General features: G+C 43.1%; 1 protein-coding gene across 4 annotated transcripts in view; it reads left to right on the plus strand.

Annotated features, from left to right (window-relative positions):
• RANBP3 (RAN binding protein 3) overlaps positions 1-18,504 on the plus strand; it is a 175,977-nt gene that overhangs the window by 58,373 nt on the left and 99,100 nt on the right. For all 4 annotated transcript variants that reach the window (XM_073324306.2, XM_073324307.2, XM_073324311.2 and 1 more), the window contains 2 exons: positions 15,007-15,043; positions 15,149-15,235. In XM_073324306.2, the coding sequence (XP_073180407.1) occupies positions 15,007-15,043; positions 15,149-15,235 (124 nt within the window). The remainder of the gene's footprint in view (positions 1-15,006; positions 15,044-15,148; positions 15,236-18,504) is intronic.

Below are 18,504 nucleotides of genomic sequence, written 5' to 3' on the forward strand. Positions count from 1 at the left end.
GACAGCTAATTGTCCTTTGTGACGATCATCAGAGCTTTCAAAGAACCCTCAGGAAGATGGGAGCTATTTACTCACTTCTGTGGGGGAGAATGACATTCAGCAATGGCCAATAATTGACCTCTGGAAGTAGGTTCTATCAAATACTCTCAGGATTCCTCTTGATTTCTAGAACAAGATGCAATTAATCTCTTGCCTCAAAATATACTACAGAACCCCTAGCTTTTTTCTGTGCATCTTCTGAGTGCTGATATCACTAAATTCCTGGTTCCATCATAGGCTTTCAGAACATAATTCATCATTCATGTCCCTCAGAAGGCTGGGGAAGTAAGGCTAATTCTAGACCTGGAGGAATTGTAAGTAATGTTGATCTGGCAGTGCACCTAGCACTACTATTACCTGTAGAGACAGACAGACATTGGCTAGGTTCCCTGTTTGTCAAGTTTACCCTTCGTATCGTGGGGATGGAGGGCTTTGAGAGCTGGTTTCAGTTCCTTGATTTTCTGCTAGTCGTCTGGCCCAGGTTAGCGTACACCAGAGGCTGCTCTAATCTGCACTAGCTTGCAACGGTGCCCAAGGGATCATCTGCTAGCTGAATTTACCTGGAGGAAAGTGTGCTCAGGTCTCTCCTTCCCACTCTCTGCAAGTGAGGCTGCAGGGCATGTGGCATGGTAACTAGCTATGTAAGCTCAACTCCATCTAGGAGAATGCATCTACAGGCTCTGTCCCAGCGCTCTAAAAAACCCACCTCCATGAGGAATGTAGCTACCAGCACTGGGAGCATGGCTTTGTTTACACTGGCGCTTTACAGCACTGTAACTTGCTGCGCTCAAGGGGGTATTTTTTCACACCCCTGAGTGAAAAAGTTGCAGCACTGTAAAGTGCCAGTGTAGACAAGCCCTAAATTCTGCCTGTTTTGCCATGACCCTTTAACAATGATGTATGTAAACAAATTATTGTAGCAGCCAGGCAAGATACTAACAAACTTCAACTGGACTTTATTTTTTTAAAGTGGAAACCTCTTTTCCAAGCTGCTGCTGCTGCACCCTCAATAGCTCTCCCTCAGACTCTTCAACTCCTCCCCCCTCCTGCCTGTTTCCTATCCTTTCAGACTCCCAACAGCCAGTGCTCCCAATTCTAATCATTACAAGCAACATCTAAACACCACATTCCCTGCTCTGTTAAGAAACTTTCCCAATTACAATAAACATTGTTGTTCTAACCACAGGAACAAATAGGAAGCAAGGCACTATACTGTTGATGGAATTATTACACTAAAAACACTATAGATACTATATAACATAGTCTCTAGCCCAGACAGGTGGTTGTCTGGGTCTGACAGGCTGTCTCTCAAGCCCTGGTTCCAGTGCAATGTCTTGTTGTGTTGATACTACGGTGAAGTCATCCAATGCAGACTGGGTGTTGGCATAATCTCCTCTTGGTGCATAGGCAGGTGCAAGATAAGAAGCATTCCATACCCACCCATCAGAAAGTCGATAGGTGTAAGCTCCCTTCTTTTCTCTATGATTTTAAGATGAACTGTGAATTTATGGTCCCCTTTGCATAAAATTACAGGTTTTCGTATCCTAACGAAGGAACCACACTGGAACTTTGGTTCCTTAGCACGCTGCCGCTTGTTTGTGAAAGCCTTATCCTTTGCTTGGTTCTGTTCAACTGTTTTTCTCTTGTAATTGTTTGTCTGCAGCGATAGTGAACTTTTCTGCAAAGGACTCACAGCCTGGACTGTACCTCCTGTATCCATGCCCATTATTTTGGCTTCAGCTGTAGCTGACTCAGTCTGGGTAGCAATGGTTATTGCTTTTTCTAGTGTAAATTGCGTTTCTAGAAGTAAACGTTTTCTTACACGAAGCATGGTTGTTTTCTCAATGAGTGGTCTCTAATCATCTCATCTACCATATTCCCAAAGTCACAAGTTACAATCAGACTCCTCAGGGAAGCAATATACTGCATTATAGTCTCCCCTGGTTTCTGCTCATGCTGGCAAAATCTGTAGCGATTAGCTACTACATTCACTTTTGTTTCAAAAAAGTTCTTTAATGCAGTGAGTGCAGTCTCATATTTATCATCTGCAAGGGGAAAAGTGTAAAATATACACTGCCCTTCTGCTCTAAGGCAGTGGATTAGCAGAGCATGCTTGCTTTCTTCAGAAATCTCTGTAGCACTGATTGCAAGCAGGTAAGTCTCAAACATATGGATCCAGGCAGTAAAAGCAATTGGAGGATCACCAGGGCTTTGTAGAAAGGGTGCAGGTGGGTTCAGAGGCAGAAGATCCCACCCTCATCACCAAAATGTTGTAGTAGCCAGGCAAGGTACTAACAAACTTCAACAGGACTTTAAAAAATAAAGTGGAAACCTCTTTTCCAAGCTGCTGCTCAGTAGCTCTCCCTCAGCCTCTTCAACTCCTCCTCCCTCCTTCCTGTTTCCTGTCCTTTCAGACTCCCAACAGACAGTGCTCCCAATTCTAATAATTACAAGCAACGTCTAAACACCACAAAAATATGGAATTTAAGGACACAATGGACAAATAAAGAAAAGATAGTGTTTGTGTGCATTGAAGAGAATATGCTGTCTCTTCAGGCCATGCATTTTACAGGAGAAAGACACTCAGGTGAATTGACTGAGCAGAAAGATGCTACAGGATGAATGACATCTGCATAGAGAAACATTAATGAATACCATTTTATTTAATTTACCATAAATGACCTCTGAAATGTAGTAATCCGAGGTTCTCTTCTTCATCAGGGAATAAATTGAAGTGCTTTGTGTAGATGCCATTTTATATGACTGGCTGCTGCATCTCCTTTTCCTCTAATTTCAAATGTGTATGGAGAGACTTTTGAGTCACCATGGTGGTTCCTTGGTGGTTCCTCTAACAGAGAAGGCCAGGGTCCTCAGTATTGTTTGTTGTTTTTGTACTACTATAAATGTTCATTGTCCTTTGCAAAACGCAGAATAGGACACAGCCCACAAAGAGCATAGTCTAACTCTTTGGTCTTAAAACAAACCCCCTCACCCACTTATCACTGGTGAATGGGAAGCCCCAGTTCTCTCCAGTTTTTGCAGTTTCAGGTTACTGTGTACAAGGGGTGGCAGAACTCTTATGCTTATGAAGATAACATTCCAGATGTTAAATGACTGTATGTTAATGTGGTGTTGTCTTTCTGACTCTGTAAACATGTGACAGCCCACTGCCTCTGCAGCTGCTTCTGTTTACCAACCAGCAGCAAAGTAAAATTAAGATTCTGGGCAGCAATGAAACTGTCAATAAACTTGTCAATATGATGCGTCTGTTTGAGAAAGCATTTGGAAGGTTGGAGTAGAGGCTAAAGTAGTGGAGAGATGCAGCAGCCAGGATGCTGTGAAGGAGGAGAGGAAAGCTCCTCACAGCAAGAAGGGGTGGAATTGCATTTTTTTCAGACTTGCTAACTAGAGACTAATACAACAGGTGAAGCCTTTAAGCAGTGTCCAGTTTCAAAGATGACAAGGCATTTAGATGTACTGTCTGAGTCCTTTGAAACATCAAGACCTAGAACACTATATCCTGGTCCCCATGTGGTCTGCAATTCTGTAGGAGTAGACTTTGCTGTGGAACTCACCCTTTGCCACAGAATTGCTCTCAAGTATCTAAGCTTTAAATTAGAAGGCTTGTTTCTGGCCCTCATGTTTGTGAAGGAAACCTTGCTAATGTAACTGTGTAAACCAATGAAATGGTGTCTTCTGAGTTTGTAGGTAGCCTAAGACAACAGTTGTGAATTTTGCTAGTCATATCACTAGAGTGAAAGATCTGAAATCTAAAGACTGCAATTGAACTGTCAGCATTGAAAACTGTATCACTCATAATGGTAGCAAAAACATCCAGCTAATTCCACATGCCTGCAAACTGCTTCCCATGCCTCCAAAAGTGGCAACTGTCCCTGTCCCACTTGCTAAATACTACAGCTTCTCCTTACAGCTTCTGCAATGCAGCTGTTTTGTTAGTACAGAAATCTGAGATACTGAAAACTTGAATGTGTGGAGAATGTAAAATAGAATTTACCATCAAAATAAACAACGTTAGGACACTACTGCATAGATTGTATTTATCATACTTAATTTTAAAACACTCATTCTTTAATTTAAATGAAACTGAGACAAAATTGAGTTTCAACCTGCCATGGAGTACATGGACTATATACAATTACCTGGCTATTGAAGTGAGGTTCCTGTGTACCTTGACCTCATCAATCATATCATGCTGTATTTGACAAAAGGAGGAAATTGTCTTCTTAAGTGTATTCTAAATATTGGATTAGAATCAAGCACTATTTCTGGGAGAGAGAGTACCTGATCCTAGGAATATTCTTCAAGAACTATAAGAATGACTCAAAGTCTGGAAAACTCACCTTATGGTGAGAGACTTAAGAAGCTCAATGTTTAATTTATTCAAGAGAGGATTAAGAGGTGATCATAGTCTGCATGGGGAAGGTATTTCTGATAGTAAGAGGGCTCTTTAATCTAGCAGGAAAAAAGGTCCAGTTGTTGGAGGCTGAAAATAGACAAATTTACACTAGATATAAGATGTTAATTACCATCTTTGTTGAAAATTTATCATTGAAACAATTTACTTAGTGACGTGGTGGGTTCTCCATCATCCAGTCTTTAAGACTGGATGTCTTTCTTAAAAAAGAAGTTTTGGGATTGATGCAGAAATTACTGAGTGAGGTTCTGTGGCCTATGTTATGCAGGAGATCAGGTTAGATCAGTGGTTCCCAAACTGGGGTTCGTGAAATGTTACAGTGGGTTCTCAGGGAAAAAATTCCCTAATGGCTGACAGAGCTGTCCCTAGGGACCCCGGGGTCAGCAGCCCAGAGCCCCTGGACTTCCAAGAGCTAAGCACATCAAAGATAGCATATGTATCACACTGAGGAGATTTACACTTCAAGACTCCTTATAAGAAATGCAAAGGGAGGTGGATATTTTTTGCTGTTTTTAAAATGAAACAGGCAGCTAGTATTGTTTTAAAAATGATGATGAAGAACAAGTTTAAGCTTCGTTGTAATGTGCGTGGTTTGCCTGGACTGCTCAAGACCTGAATGCTTGTGTAGGAGGAATTCTTGATTTGAGTTGGCTTTTTAAATCCCTGCATGCTGTTTCACATCTGATACTCCTCGATGAAACGTAGGAGCCTTGTTGTATAACAGGCTTATTCAAAGTGATACAAGCGACGGATGTGAGATCTCGGAAGAGTGTTGCCGTTTTCATAATATAATAGATACTGTCATGATAAATAATAATTAATAATACATAGTGTGTAATCAGCATGTCATAAAAACCAATTTTATATGTCCAAGATCACTGCTTTTCTAATTTATACTGAGGTAAAGGAGAAAATTCTTGGAAATGTTTATTTTTAGGAGGGGGTTTGTGAGACTTGACATTTTAGTGAAAGGAGTTCATGGGTTGTTAAAGTTTGGGAACCACTGGGTTAGACTAAAGAAGACTGATTCTTGAGTTGTAGAAATTCAGTGATCTAAGTATTGGCACACTTAGAGCAGAAACTTTAGTAATGATGATGCCTTAATTTACCTTTAAATAAACATTAGGTTAATGTTGCAAAGTCAAGCACTCAAAAGCTGAGAAATGCCAGAATTAAAGTGGTCTGTGCGATCTTAATTTGTCCTCCTTTTGCATATGCATTTTGATAGTCTTTGATTACATGTTATACTGTCCCATTTCCCTCCCTGATCTCTCTCTGACCCAACTGGTTACAAGTTCTCCTCCCTAGGCTTCTGACCCAATCTGGGTCCTCCTTGACCCAGTCTCTTTGCCCAGCGAGTCCCGGTTCTCCCTATGGCTCCTTGTGAAATGTCTCCCTATCCTCTCCAACTGGTTCCCTTAGGTCTCCCCCTGCCCATTTGCCTCAGACCTAGTTTCCTTGCCAAGCTATTCCTAGTTGCTGCCACCTGCTAGCGTTCAGTCCCAGTCTCCATCCCTGCAGGCTCCTTGTCCCAGTCTGTTCCCTAGTCCTCCTCTGTACTGCCTGAGGTCCAGCTGTTGTCCCCTCTGCATTCAAATCACGTGTCTTCCTCCTCCGTGCTGACTGGGTGTCAGCAGGGAATACATGGAGAGCACAGGAGAAACTGGTTTCCTGCTTTCTGTTCCAGTGCTCAGTCTGGCCCCAGCCCAGAGCAGCCATTACAGGAAAAGTCCAGCTTTGCCCCTATAGCCTAGGGCTGGAGGATGCTCACTCACTTTGTGGGGATGGTGCATGCATTATCTAATCAGGAGTAAGAGCTGTGAAAGGCTCAGACATAGAATATATGTGTTGGAAGGGACTTCAGGAGGTCATCTAGTCCAACCCCCTGCTCAAAGCAGGACCAATCCCCAACTAAATCATCCCAGCCAGGGCTTTGTCAAGCCTGACCTTACAAACTGTAAAGGAAGGAGATTCCACCACCTTCCTAGGTAACGCATTCCAGTGTTTCACCACCCTCCTAGTGAAAAAGTTTTTCCTAATATCCAACCTAAACCTCCCCCACTGCAACTTGAGACCATTACTCCTTGTTCTGTCATCTGCTATCACTGAGAACAGTCTAGATCCATCCTCTTTGGAACCCCCTCTCAGGTAGTTGAAAGCAGCTATCAAATCCCCCCTCATTCTTCTCTTCTGCAGGCTAAACAATCCTAGTTCCCTCAGCCTCTCCTCATAAGTCATGTGTTTCAGTCCCCTAATCATTTTTGTTGCCCTCCGCTGGACGTTTTCCAGTTTTTCCACATCCTTCTTGTAGTGTGGGGCCCAAACTGGACACAGTACTCCAGATGAGGCTTCACCAATGTCGAATAGAGGGGAACAATCACGTCCCCCGATCTGCTGGCAATGCTCCTACTTATACATCCTAAAATGCCATCGGCCTTCTTGGCAACAAGGGCACACTGTTGACTCATATCCAGCTTCTCTTCCACTGTAACCCCTAGATCTTTTTCTGCAGAACTGCTGCCTAGCCATTCCGTCTCTAGTCTGTAGTGGTGCATGGGATTCTTCCTTCCTAAGTGCAAGATTCTGCACTTGTCCTTGTTGAACCTCATCAGATTTCTTTTGGCCCAATCCTCCAATTTGTCTAGGTCCCTCTGTATCCTATCCCTACCCTCCATTGTATCTACCTCTCCCTCCCAGTTTAGTGTCATCTGCAAACTTGCTGAGGGTGCAATCCACACTGTCCTCCAGATCATTTATGAAGATATTGAACAAAACCGGTCCCAGGACCGACCCTTGGGGCACTCCACTTGATACCGGCTGCCAACTAGACATGGAGCCATTGTTCACTACCCTTTGAGCCTGACAATCTAGCCAACTTTCTGTCCACTTTATAGTCCATTCATCCAGCCCATACTTCTTTAACTTGCTGGCAAGAATATTGTGGGAGACCGTGTCAAAAGCTTTGCTAAAGTTAAGGAACAACACGTCCACCGTGTTCCCCTCATCCACAGAGCCAGTTATCTTGTCATAGAAGGCAATTCGATTAGTCAGCCATGACTTGCCCTTGGTGAATCCATGCTGACTGTTCCTGATCACTTTCCTCTCCTCTAAGTGCTTCAGAATTGATTCCTTGAGGACCTGCTCCATGATTTTACCAGGGACTGAGGTGATGCTGACTGGCCTGTAGTTCCCAGGATCCTCCTCCTTCTCTTTTTTAAAGATGGGCACTACATTAGCTTTTTTCCAGTCTTCCGGGACTTCCCCCGATCGCCATGAGTTTTCAAAGATAATGGCCGATGGCTCTCCAGTCACATCCACCAACTCCTTTAGCACTCTTGGATGCAGCGCATCCAGCCCCATGGACTTGTGCTCGTCCAGCTTTTCTGAATAGTCCCGAACCACTTCTTTCTCCACAGAGGGCTGGTCACCTCCTCCCATGCTGTGCTGCCCAGTGCAGTAGTCTGGGAGCTGACCTTGTCCGTGAGGACAGAGGCAAAAAAACCATTGAGTACACTAGCTTTTTCCAGATCCTCTGTCACTAGGTTGCCTCCCTCATTCAGTAAGGGGCCCACACTTCCCTTGACTTTCTTGTTGCTAACATACCTATAGAAACCCTTTTTGTTACCCTTCACGTCTCTTGGTAGCTGCAACTCCAGGTGTGATTTGGCCTTCCTGATTTCACTCCTGCATCCCTGAGCAATATTTTTATACTCATCCCTGGTCATTTGTCCAATCTTCCACTTCTTGTAACCTTCTTTTTTGTGTTTAAGATCAGCAAGGATTTCACTGTGAGGCCAAGCTGGTCGCCTGCCATATTTACTATTCTTTCTACACATTGGGATGGTTTGTCCCTGTAACCTCAATAAGACTTCTTTAAAAAACAGCCAGCTCTCCTGGACTCCTTTCCCCTTCATGTTATTTTCCCAGGGGATCCTGCCCATCAGTTCCCTGAGGGAGTCACAGTCTGCTTTTCTGAACTTCAGGGTCCGTATTCTGCTGCCCTCCTTTCTTCCCTGTGTCAGGATCCTGAACTCGACCATCTCATGGTCACTGCCTCCCAGGTTCCCATCCACTTTAGCTTTCCCTACTAATTCTTCCTGGTTTGTGAGCATCAGGTCAAGAAGAGCTCTGCCCCAGTTGGTTCCTCCAGCACTTGCACCAGGAAATTGTCCTCTACACTTTCCAAAAACTTCCTGGATTGTCTGTGCATCGCTGTATTGCTCTCTCAGCAGGTATCAGGGTGATTGAAGTCTCCCATGAGAACCAGGGCCTGCGATCTAGTAACTTCCGTGAGTTGCCGGAAGAAAGCCTCGTCCACGTCATCCCCCTGGTCCAGTGGTCTATAGCAGATTCTCACCACGACATCACCCTTGTTGCTCACACTTCTAAACTTAACCCAGAGACTCTCAGGTTTTTCTGCAGTTTCATACTAGAGCTCTGAGCAGTCATACTGCTCTCTTACATACAGTGCAACTCCCCCACCTTTTCTGCCCTGCCTGTCCTTCTTGAACAGTTTATATCCATCCATGGCAGTACTCCAGTCATGTGAGTTATCCCACCAAGTCTCTGTTATTCCAATCACATCATAAATAATTCCTTGACTGTGCCAGGACTTCCAGTTCTCCCTGCTTGTTTCCCAGGCTTTTTGCATTTGTGTATAGGCACTTGAGATAACTCGCTGATTGTCCCTCTTTCTCAGTATGAGGCAGGAGCCCTCCCCTCTCGTGCACTCCTGCTCCCTCCTGGTATCCCACTTTCCCACTTACCTCAGGGCTTTGGTCTCCTTCCCCCGGTGAACCTAGTTTAAAGCCCTCGTCACTAGGTTAGCCAGCCTGCTTGCGAAGATGCTCTTCCCTCAGACATGCTCAGTGAGGACAGACTCGTTGGTGATTTTAGCTGTCAAGCTCTAGCAAGTCTCTACTGAGCATGTGCAAGCTGGGATTTTTTTAAAAATTAGGGTGAATTTTTACAGAGGGTGGCAAAAGGCACATTGCTGATATGCAGCTCAGCAATTTCAAGCCCTTGCTCCAAAGCATGGGGTCCCTAGAGTTTTCTAAAGAAAGGGGGTGACCAGGAATTTAGCAGCAAAAAAAAGTATTTTTCTCTAGCTTTGTTCTTGGAAATGGCTAACCGTTTTGGCTGAAACTTTGCAGAACAATTCAGCCTGAGGCAGACACCCAGCATTGAAAATTTCAGCCCAAATAGTTGGGCAAAGTTATAGGCAACTGAAAACAGCGTCTTATAACGGCAAGTGTCATGAAACTTTAAGCAGTGCTACCAGCCCTGCCTATAATAAAGGATTCCAAAATGTTTAAGCAAGTTCTTCGTCAGTGTTCTTTCAGCCACCACTAAAACACAGCAATTGCTGAGTAGTGTTGGTGTGCACTGTTAAACAGTTTGGGACAAGAAGGGAATCATACTTCCTCCAGCTAGAACTGTAGAGGAAATTTTTAAGCAGGCTGAAGTTAATTACCCAAGTTGAATTTTTCTTTTGCTTATCTTATTTTCTCACCCTTGTATGATTTTGTTGCGCTGCAAGTTATATCTTAGTTGTTAGGGTTAGTGGAAATTGCTGATATTTAACATAGTTTTGGTAACATAAATTGCAGCTTGGAAAGTTTTTCAGTCTGGAATTATTGGTGGTTGGTGCTTTCTTGTCTGAGCCCTGAATGACAGCTTTGAACCATCTCTGGATTCTGGTGTGGGGGAGAAACCCAGTCATTCATATCAATGGGCATGCTAAGCAGGAAAAAAATTAGCACATGAGAGATTTTCCTCTTTCTGTTGCTTGCAACCACTGTCTTTTTAAATGATATTGGCAGCATCTGCAGCCACTAGCAAATTTGGCATGCATGCTTTTTATTTTGCCTTAACTGCAAAGGTTTTGGTCTATACTACAGCATAGCAGATTTAGATTAAATCTCAGGAAAAACTTCCTAACTGTAAGAACAGTAGGAAATGGAACAGCCTGCCTTGGAAGGTTGTGAAAGCTCCTTCACTGGAGGTTTTCAAGATGAGACTGGATAGTCATCTGTCTTGGATGGTTTAGACACAACCAATCCTGCATCTTGGCACGGGGTTAGACTAGATGACCCTTGCAGTCCCTTCTAACCCTGTGATTCTATGATCCTGTTTAGGAGTTGGATTAGGACATATTGACTAAACCAATCGTAAGTGCACACATTGTACAGCAGTGTCCAAAATGCTAGAAGTCCCTTGTTGCTCTTGATTATTTGTGCCAGAATGAACATCAGAATGTCTATACTTGCTCAGACGAATGGTCCACCTAGCTCAGTATCCTGTCTTCCGGCAGTGGCTGGTGCCAGATGCTTCAGAGGGAATGAACAGAACCGGGCAATTATTGAGTGATACATCCCCTGATATCCAGTCCAGCTTTTGGCAGTCAGAAGTTTAGGGACACACAGAACACAGGGTTGCATCCCTGGCCATTTTGGCTAAGAATCGTTGATGGACCTGTCCTCCATGAACTTATATAAAATAGTTTTTGAACCCAGTTATACTTTTGACCCTCACAACATCCCCTAGTAATGTGTTCTACAGTTTGACAGTGTGTTGTGTAAAGAAGTACTTCCTTATGTTTGTTATAAACCTGCTGCCTATTAATTTCATTGGGTGACCCCTGGTTCTTGTGTTATGTGAAGGGGTAGATAATGCTTCCCTATTCGCTTTACACACCAGTCATGATTTTATAGACCTCTATCATGCCGCCCCCCCCCCCACCCCCCAAGTAGTCTCTTTTCTAAGATGATTTAGTTGGGGATTGGTCCTGCTTTGAGCAGGGGGTTGGACTAGGTGACCTCCTGAGGTCCCTTCCAACCCTGATATTCTATGATTCTGTGACTGCCCTAGTCCTTTTAATCTCTCCTCGTATGGAAACTGTTCCTTACCCTTGATCATTTTTTTTTTTTTTTGCCAATCTCTATACTTTTTTCAGTTCTAGTAGATATGTTTTGAGATGGGCTGACCAGAACTGCATGAAGTATTCAAGGTGTGGGTATATCATGGATTTATATAGTGGTATTATATTTTCTGTCTTATCCTTTCCTAATGGTTTCTAACCTAACATTCTGTTTGCTTTTGTGAGTGCTGGTGCATACTGAGTAGATGTTTTCAGAGAACTATCCATGATAACTCCAAGATCTTTTTTGAGTGGAAACAATTAATTTAGATCCCATCATTTTGTATGTATAGTTGGAATCATGTTTTCCAGCATGCATTACTTTGCATTTATCAACTTTGCATTCTGCAGCTTTTGAATTTATCAACTATTACTTTGCATTTATGTTTTCCAGCATGCATTACTTTGAATTTCATCAGCCATTGGGTTGCCTAGTTAGCAAGTTTAATGAGACCTTTTATGTAACTCTCTTCAGTCAGATTTGGCAGTAACTATGTCAAGTAATTTTATATCATCTGCAAATTTTGCCATCTCACTGTTTATCCCTTTTTCCAGATTATTTATGGACATGTTGAACAGCGCTTGGTCCTAGTACACAGCCTTGGGGGATTCCACTGTTTAGCTCTCTCCGTTGTGAAAACTGACACTTTGTTTCTGGTCTTTTAACCAGTTACTGAACCATAAGAGGACCTTCCCTCTTATGCCATGACTGCTTATATTGCTTAAGTGCCTTTGGTGAGGGACCTTGTCAAAGGCTTTCTGAAAGTCTAAGTGCACTGTGTCCACTGAATCATCCTTTTCCACATGTTTGACCCCCTCAGTGAATTCTAAAGATTGGCAAGGCATGATTTCCCTGTACAAAAGCCAGGTTGACTCTTCCTCAACATACTGTGTTCATTTATATGCTTGATAATTCTGTTCTTTACTATACTTTCCAGCAATTTGCCTGGCACTGAAGTTAGGCACACTAGCCTGTAGTTGCCAGGATTGCCTCTCAAGCCTTTTTTAAAAAAAAATTGATGTAACTTTAGCTATCTTCTAGTTGTCTGAGACAGGATCATTTAAGCAATAGGTTACATACCACAGTTAGTAGTTTTGCAACTTCATATTTGAGTTCCTTCAGAACTCAAATTGTCTTTGAAAACTCATGGCGATCCGGGGAAGTCCCAGACGACTGGAAAAAGGCTAATGTAGTACCCATCTTTAAAAAAGGGAAGAAGGAGGATCCTGGGAACTACAGGCCAGTCAGCCTCACCTCAGTCCCTGGAAAAATCTGTACTGTGTCCAGTTTTGGGCCCCACGCTACAAGAAGGATGTGAAAAAATTGGAAAGAGTCCAGCAGAACGCAACAAATGATTAGGGGGCTGGAACCCATGACTTACGAGGAGAGACTGAGGGAGCTGGGATTGTTTAGTCTGCGGAAGAGAAGAATGAGGGGGGATTTGATAGCTGCTTTCAACTACCTGAAAGGGGGTTCCAAAGAGGATGGATCTAGACTATTCTCAGTGATAGCAGATGACAGAACGAGGAGTAATGGTCTCAAGCTGCAGTGGGGGAGATATAGGTTGGATATTAGGAAAAACGTTTTCAGTATGAGGGTGGTGAAACACTGGAATGCATTACCTAGGGAGGTGGTGGAATCTCCTTTCTTAGAAGTTTTTAAGGTCAGGCTTGACAAAGCCCTGGTTGGGATGATTTAATTGGGGATTGGTCCTGCTTTGAGCAGGGGGTTGGATTAGACCTCCTGAGGTTCCTTCCAGCCCTGATATTCTATGATTCTTGAGTTCATACCACCTGGTCCTACTGACTTACTGTTTCAGGTTTTTTCTCCAAATCTCCTCTATTGACACCTCAGTCTGGGACAGTTCCTCAGATTTGTTACCTAAAAAGAATGGCTTAGGTGTGGAACTCTTCCTCATCTTATGCAGTGAAGACCGATGCAAACAATTCATTTCGCTTAGAATCATAAAAAGAAAAGGAGTACTTGTGGCACCTTAGAGACTAACCAATTTATTTGAGCATAAGCTTTCGTGAGCTACAGCTCACTTCATCAGATGCATGCTGTGGAAAATACAGAAGATGTTCTTATACATACAAACCATGAAAAAATGGGTGTTTACCACTTCAAAAGGTTTTCTCTCCCCCCACCCCACTCTCCTGCCTGTAATAGCTTATCTAAAGTGATCACTCTCCTTACAATAAGAAAAGGAGTACTTGTGGCACCTTAGAGACTAACCAATTTATTTGAGCATGAGCTTTCGTGAGCTACAGCTCTCTTCATCGGATGTAGCTCACGAAAGCTCATGCTCAAATAAATTGGTTAGTCTCTAAGGTGCCACAAGTCCTCCTTTTCTTTTTGCGAATACAGACTAACATGGCTGTTACTCTGAAACCTCTCCTTACAATGTGTATGATAATCAAGGTGGGCCATTTCCAGCACAAATCCAGGTTTTCTCCCTTCCCTCCTTTCCACACATACAAAACCACTCTCAGCCACACTATCAGAGGCTCGTTCACCTGCACATCCACCAATGTGATCTATGCCATCATGTGCCAGCAATGCCCCTCTGCCATGTACATTGGTCAAACTGGACAGTCTCTACATAAAAGAATAAATGGACACAAATCAGATGTCAAGAATTATAACATTCATAAACCAGTCGGAGAACACTTCAATCTCTCTGGTCACGCGATTACAGACATGAAAGTTGCGATATTACAACAGAAAAACTTCAAAACCAGACTCCAGCGAGAAACTGCTGAATTGGAATTCATTTGCAAATTGGATACAATTAACTTAGCCACTCCCAGTCTCTATTCAAGCCTAAGTTAATTGTATCCAATTTGCAAATGAATTCCAATTCAACAGTCTCTCGCTGGCGTATGGTTTTGAAGTTTTTCTATTGTAATATCGCAACTTTCATGTCTGTAATCGCGTGACCAGAGAGATTGAAGTGTTCTCCGACTGGTTTATGAATGTTATAATTCTTGACATCTGATTTGTGTCCATTTATTCTTTTACGTAGAGACTGTCCAGTTTGACCAATGTACATGGCAGAGGGGCATTGCTGGCACATGATTATCCTTACAAAAGGTTTCCCCCCTGCCCGCTTTCCTGCTGGTAGTAGCTCACCTTACCTGATCACTCTCATTACAGTGTGTATGGTAACACCCATTGTTTCATGTTCTCTATGTATATAAATCTCCCCACTGTATTTTCCACTGAATGCATCCGATGAAGTGAGCTGTAGCTCACGAAAGCTTATGCTCAAATAAATTGGTTAGTCTCTAAGGTGCCACAAGTCCTCCTTTTTCCTTTTGCGGATACAGACTAACACGGCTGCTACTCTGAAACCTGACAAAAAAGTATGTCTCCATTAATGTTAATTACTGAGCATTTGTGCTTTTTGTTTACATTCTGTTAAGTGAGAGTCTGTCTGCTATCCAGTATGTTTGAACATAATTTACTCTAATGTTTTTACAGTTTGAATACCAATCTGTGATAGCAGAAAGTCTCCAAACCAACAATTAAGGCATATGGGATGGTCTAGAGAATGGGGTATTTTTTCTATCAGTCTGTGATATAATATCTTAACTTATCTTGTGATTACAGAGGTCAGCAGATGGGTCAAGTCCAGAAGATGGAGACGGTAAGAAAGGAAGTGTTTTAGTTATTTTTTTAGTTATTTTAGATCTCTAGTTGCTGTCTAATCAGAATTTTGCCTGTTTTATCTCTAAATCCTTTATCTCTACAGAATCTGACCATGAGGATGGGAGTTACTGTCCTCCTGTAAAACGTGAAAGAACTTCATCTTTAACACAGTTCCCTCCTTCACAGACAGGTAAAACGTTTTCTAATTCTTTTACAGCAAGAAAATAAGGGAGAAGATGTACTTCCTTGATTTCTGTCTAATTCTCCAGTCCTGCCATCATCTTCCATTCTGTGGACAGACTATGTAAGGTGGAGGGCGAGCAGATCCTCTTTCCTTTAAATTGTGCTGCTTTTGCCTCTGCCTTCACTCACGAACCTAAGTCTCATCCACATCACTGCCACAACTGAAGCAAAACAGTAAGGAATGTGGACTTAAATCAGTAGACAAAGCAGGGATATTAAACAACTTTCTTTACTCATAGATTAAGGCCAGGAAAGATTATTGTAATCATCTAGTCTGACCTCTTGCATAACACAAACCATAAAATTTCACTCAGTAATTCCTGCATCAAACCCATGACTTCTGGTTCAGCTAGACAGAATCATTTAGAAAGACATGCAATTTTGATTCAAAGAAAGTGCATCTTATTTCTAGTCTGAATTTGTCTAGCTTAAGCTTCCAACCATTGGATCCTGTTATATCTTTGTCTGTTAGATACAGTACAAACTGTATCTACTGAAACCTTCTCTACTGTTCATAGACTTATCAAGCCACCCCATAACTAGTCTTAGATAAAATAAATAGTGACCTTTTTTAGTTTCTCACTGTAAAGCAAGTTTCCAGGCCTTGGATCATTATTTCTGTCACTGTGGATAACACCATCACTTAGGCCTGTAATAGAAGCGTCATCTTTGACTCACCCCCGTCTCTCGATCCACACTTCGGAGCAGTGTCCAAGTCTTGCTGCTTCTACCTAGCTAAAGTTTCCAAGATTCAGACTTTTCTTTCTGTCCAGACCATCAAGGCTCTTGTTCAGGCATTTTCATCTGCCTTGACTACTAGTCTCTTCTCTGGCCATGAAACCAGCCACATCACTCTATTCAAGTCTATTCAAAATGCTGCTACTGGGTTCACCTTCCTGATACATCACCTCCCTCTGTGCCTCTCTACAGGCTCCACCTCCTCCACCGCTTCAAACAGAATCTTTGCTTTTTGAGACTCTTCACCATTTAGTCCCACCCTTTCCTTCAGATCTATTGACTTATCAAGCTGTTGACTTCGCCATCACTGGCATGGTGAAGGTGATCTTCATCACTTGCCTGTCTACTCCTCCCTCCAGCATCTACCAACTCTCTTACACTGTTCCCCATACATGGCATGGGGGGGGGGGAAGAGGGGGAGACACACACACTCGCTCACTTACTCACACTCTCTCTCTCTCTCTCTCCCCAACACAAATGGTAAAGCTGCCCATTTTTCCTGCAAGTTGCTCCTTAACGTGTCTGCTTCTGTGGTGCTTCAAAATCACTGTCAGCTAGCATTGGTTAAGGAAGAGATGAACTGAGACTTCAGTTTTTTTGCTAATTTGTTGTTCCTGTTATTCCACCCAGTTTGTATTCTCCACTGTCGTGTCCTGTCTGACATCTAGCCTGTAAGTTCTTTATTTTCTGTCTGTACAGTACTTGCATGATGTGTCTCTGATCCTTGATTGGGGTTCCTAGGTCCTGCTGTAGTACAGATAATTAACAATCATGTTGTAAAAGGGGCAAAGAGTCCTGTGGCACCTTATAGACTCACAGACGTATTGGAGCATAAGCTTTTGTGGGTGAATACCCACTTCGTCGGATGCCGACGAACTGGGTAGTCACCTACGAAAGCTTATGCTCCAATACGTCTGTTAGTCTATAAGGTGCCACAGGACTCTTTGCCCCTTTTAGAGATCCAGACTAACACGGCTACCCCTCTGATGCTTGACAATCATGTTGTAGGTTCCCTGAAAGCCTTAGTGATAGCTGTTTAGTTTCATAGATGTAAAGCTAGAAGGGACCATTAGACAACCTAGTCTGGCCTTCTCTAGATCATAGGCCATTAAATTTCACCCAGTTGCTCGTATTCTTAGCCCTAAAACTTCAGTTAGTCTAAAATATTCATGACTCAGATTAAACAGTGAAGAGAACAGGAGAGACCAAGGTTTCCACCAATGCCTGAGGTCCCTGCAACGGCCAGGTGATGATGTCCAGATGATCCTAGCAGGTAAACTATGCCCCGTGCTGCAGAGGAAGTTGAAACCCCCCAAGGTCCCTGCCAGTCTGAACTGAGGGCAGTTTTTTTCCTAACCCCAAATCTGGCCATCAGTATGACCCTGAGCATAACACACCAGCCATTCTTCTAAGAGGAAAGTGTCCTACCTGAAAGCACCGATCCATCCTATTCAGTGTCCCCTCTCAAGTTGTGGACAGTCTCTAATGTTTCAGAGGGAAGTGTGTATGTGTGGGAGTGGGGGACAGAAGAACTATTCTGCTGACTCAGATTTGAGCCCCTGTGGAGGCAAGATTAGGTTTAATTTTTGCTGTGCTTTGTCTGAGCACCTCTCTGCTGGTGCTCTTCATCACAGTGCTCATTAAATGGAAGTGCATTTGGGACGGGAACTTGGCACTAGACCCATGGTCACTGGCATGTGGCACAATAGTCTCTGGGGCACATGGAGCATCAATTCACAAGGAGTCATCACTGGTCGGTCCTGCAACATGTAAAATTTATAACGCGTTCAATCTTAGGTGATTCACCCAGTGTGGCTAGTAATGAAGAGACACTGCTTGGAGGCCTCATTGAGTTTGTCATTTATTTGAAATCCTACTAAAATGGAGTAACAGCAACTCCCCGCCCCCCAGTTTCATTAGGGAGAACCTCTGCCCTGTGAGACATTTTGGTATTTAGCCTTTGTAGGATGTCTTATTCATCTGGTGGTGATTCTAACCTGGCCCTTGCAGTTGCCCTTTAAGGCAGAGACTGTCCTTAATGTTTTCATTATTTGGGGAATGTTAGTCACTTGGCTAGTTAATTCTCCCCTCTCCAAAAATATTCCAGAATAAACTAGGATATCAGCTTTATCAGCATTGTGACTGGCACTTAATTGGAGGTGTCCGTGTCAGCTATTGTTGTTGCTGGAGGGTAGTAATTTGTTGGCTTTCACTGACTGGGTGTGTTCACGTTGGAAGGATTTACTACTCAGATCTATCTTTTGAGAGGTGTCAGAATATCATTCTGTATGGCAAGATCCAGCTGGTCTTTAATCATGCAGCTGTATCGCACGTGGGTCAGCAAGATGAGACCCACGTGATCCCAAGCACCGCAGGTTTGGCAGACACAGATTGTTTTCATCATTGAGCACCAGTTTTACCTGTACTCTGAGTACATGATCAGGTGACAGCAAACTTTTAGTGTATGACATTGTTGGT

This window comes from Lepidochelys kempii, chromosome 25 (genome assembly GCF_965140285.1).
Source record: "Lepidochelys kempii isolate rLepKem1 chromosome 25, rLepKem1.hap1, whole genome shotgun sequence".
Lineage (NCBI taxonomy): Eukaryota > Metazoa > Chordata > Testudines > Cheloniidae > Lepidochelys > Lepidochelys kempii.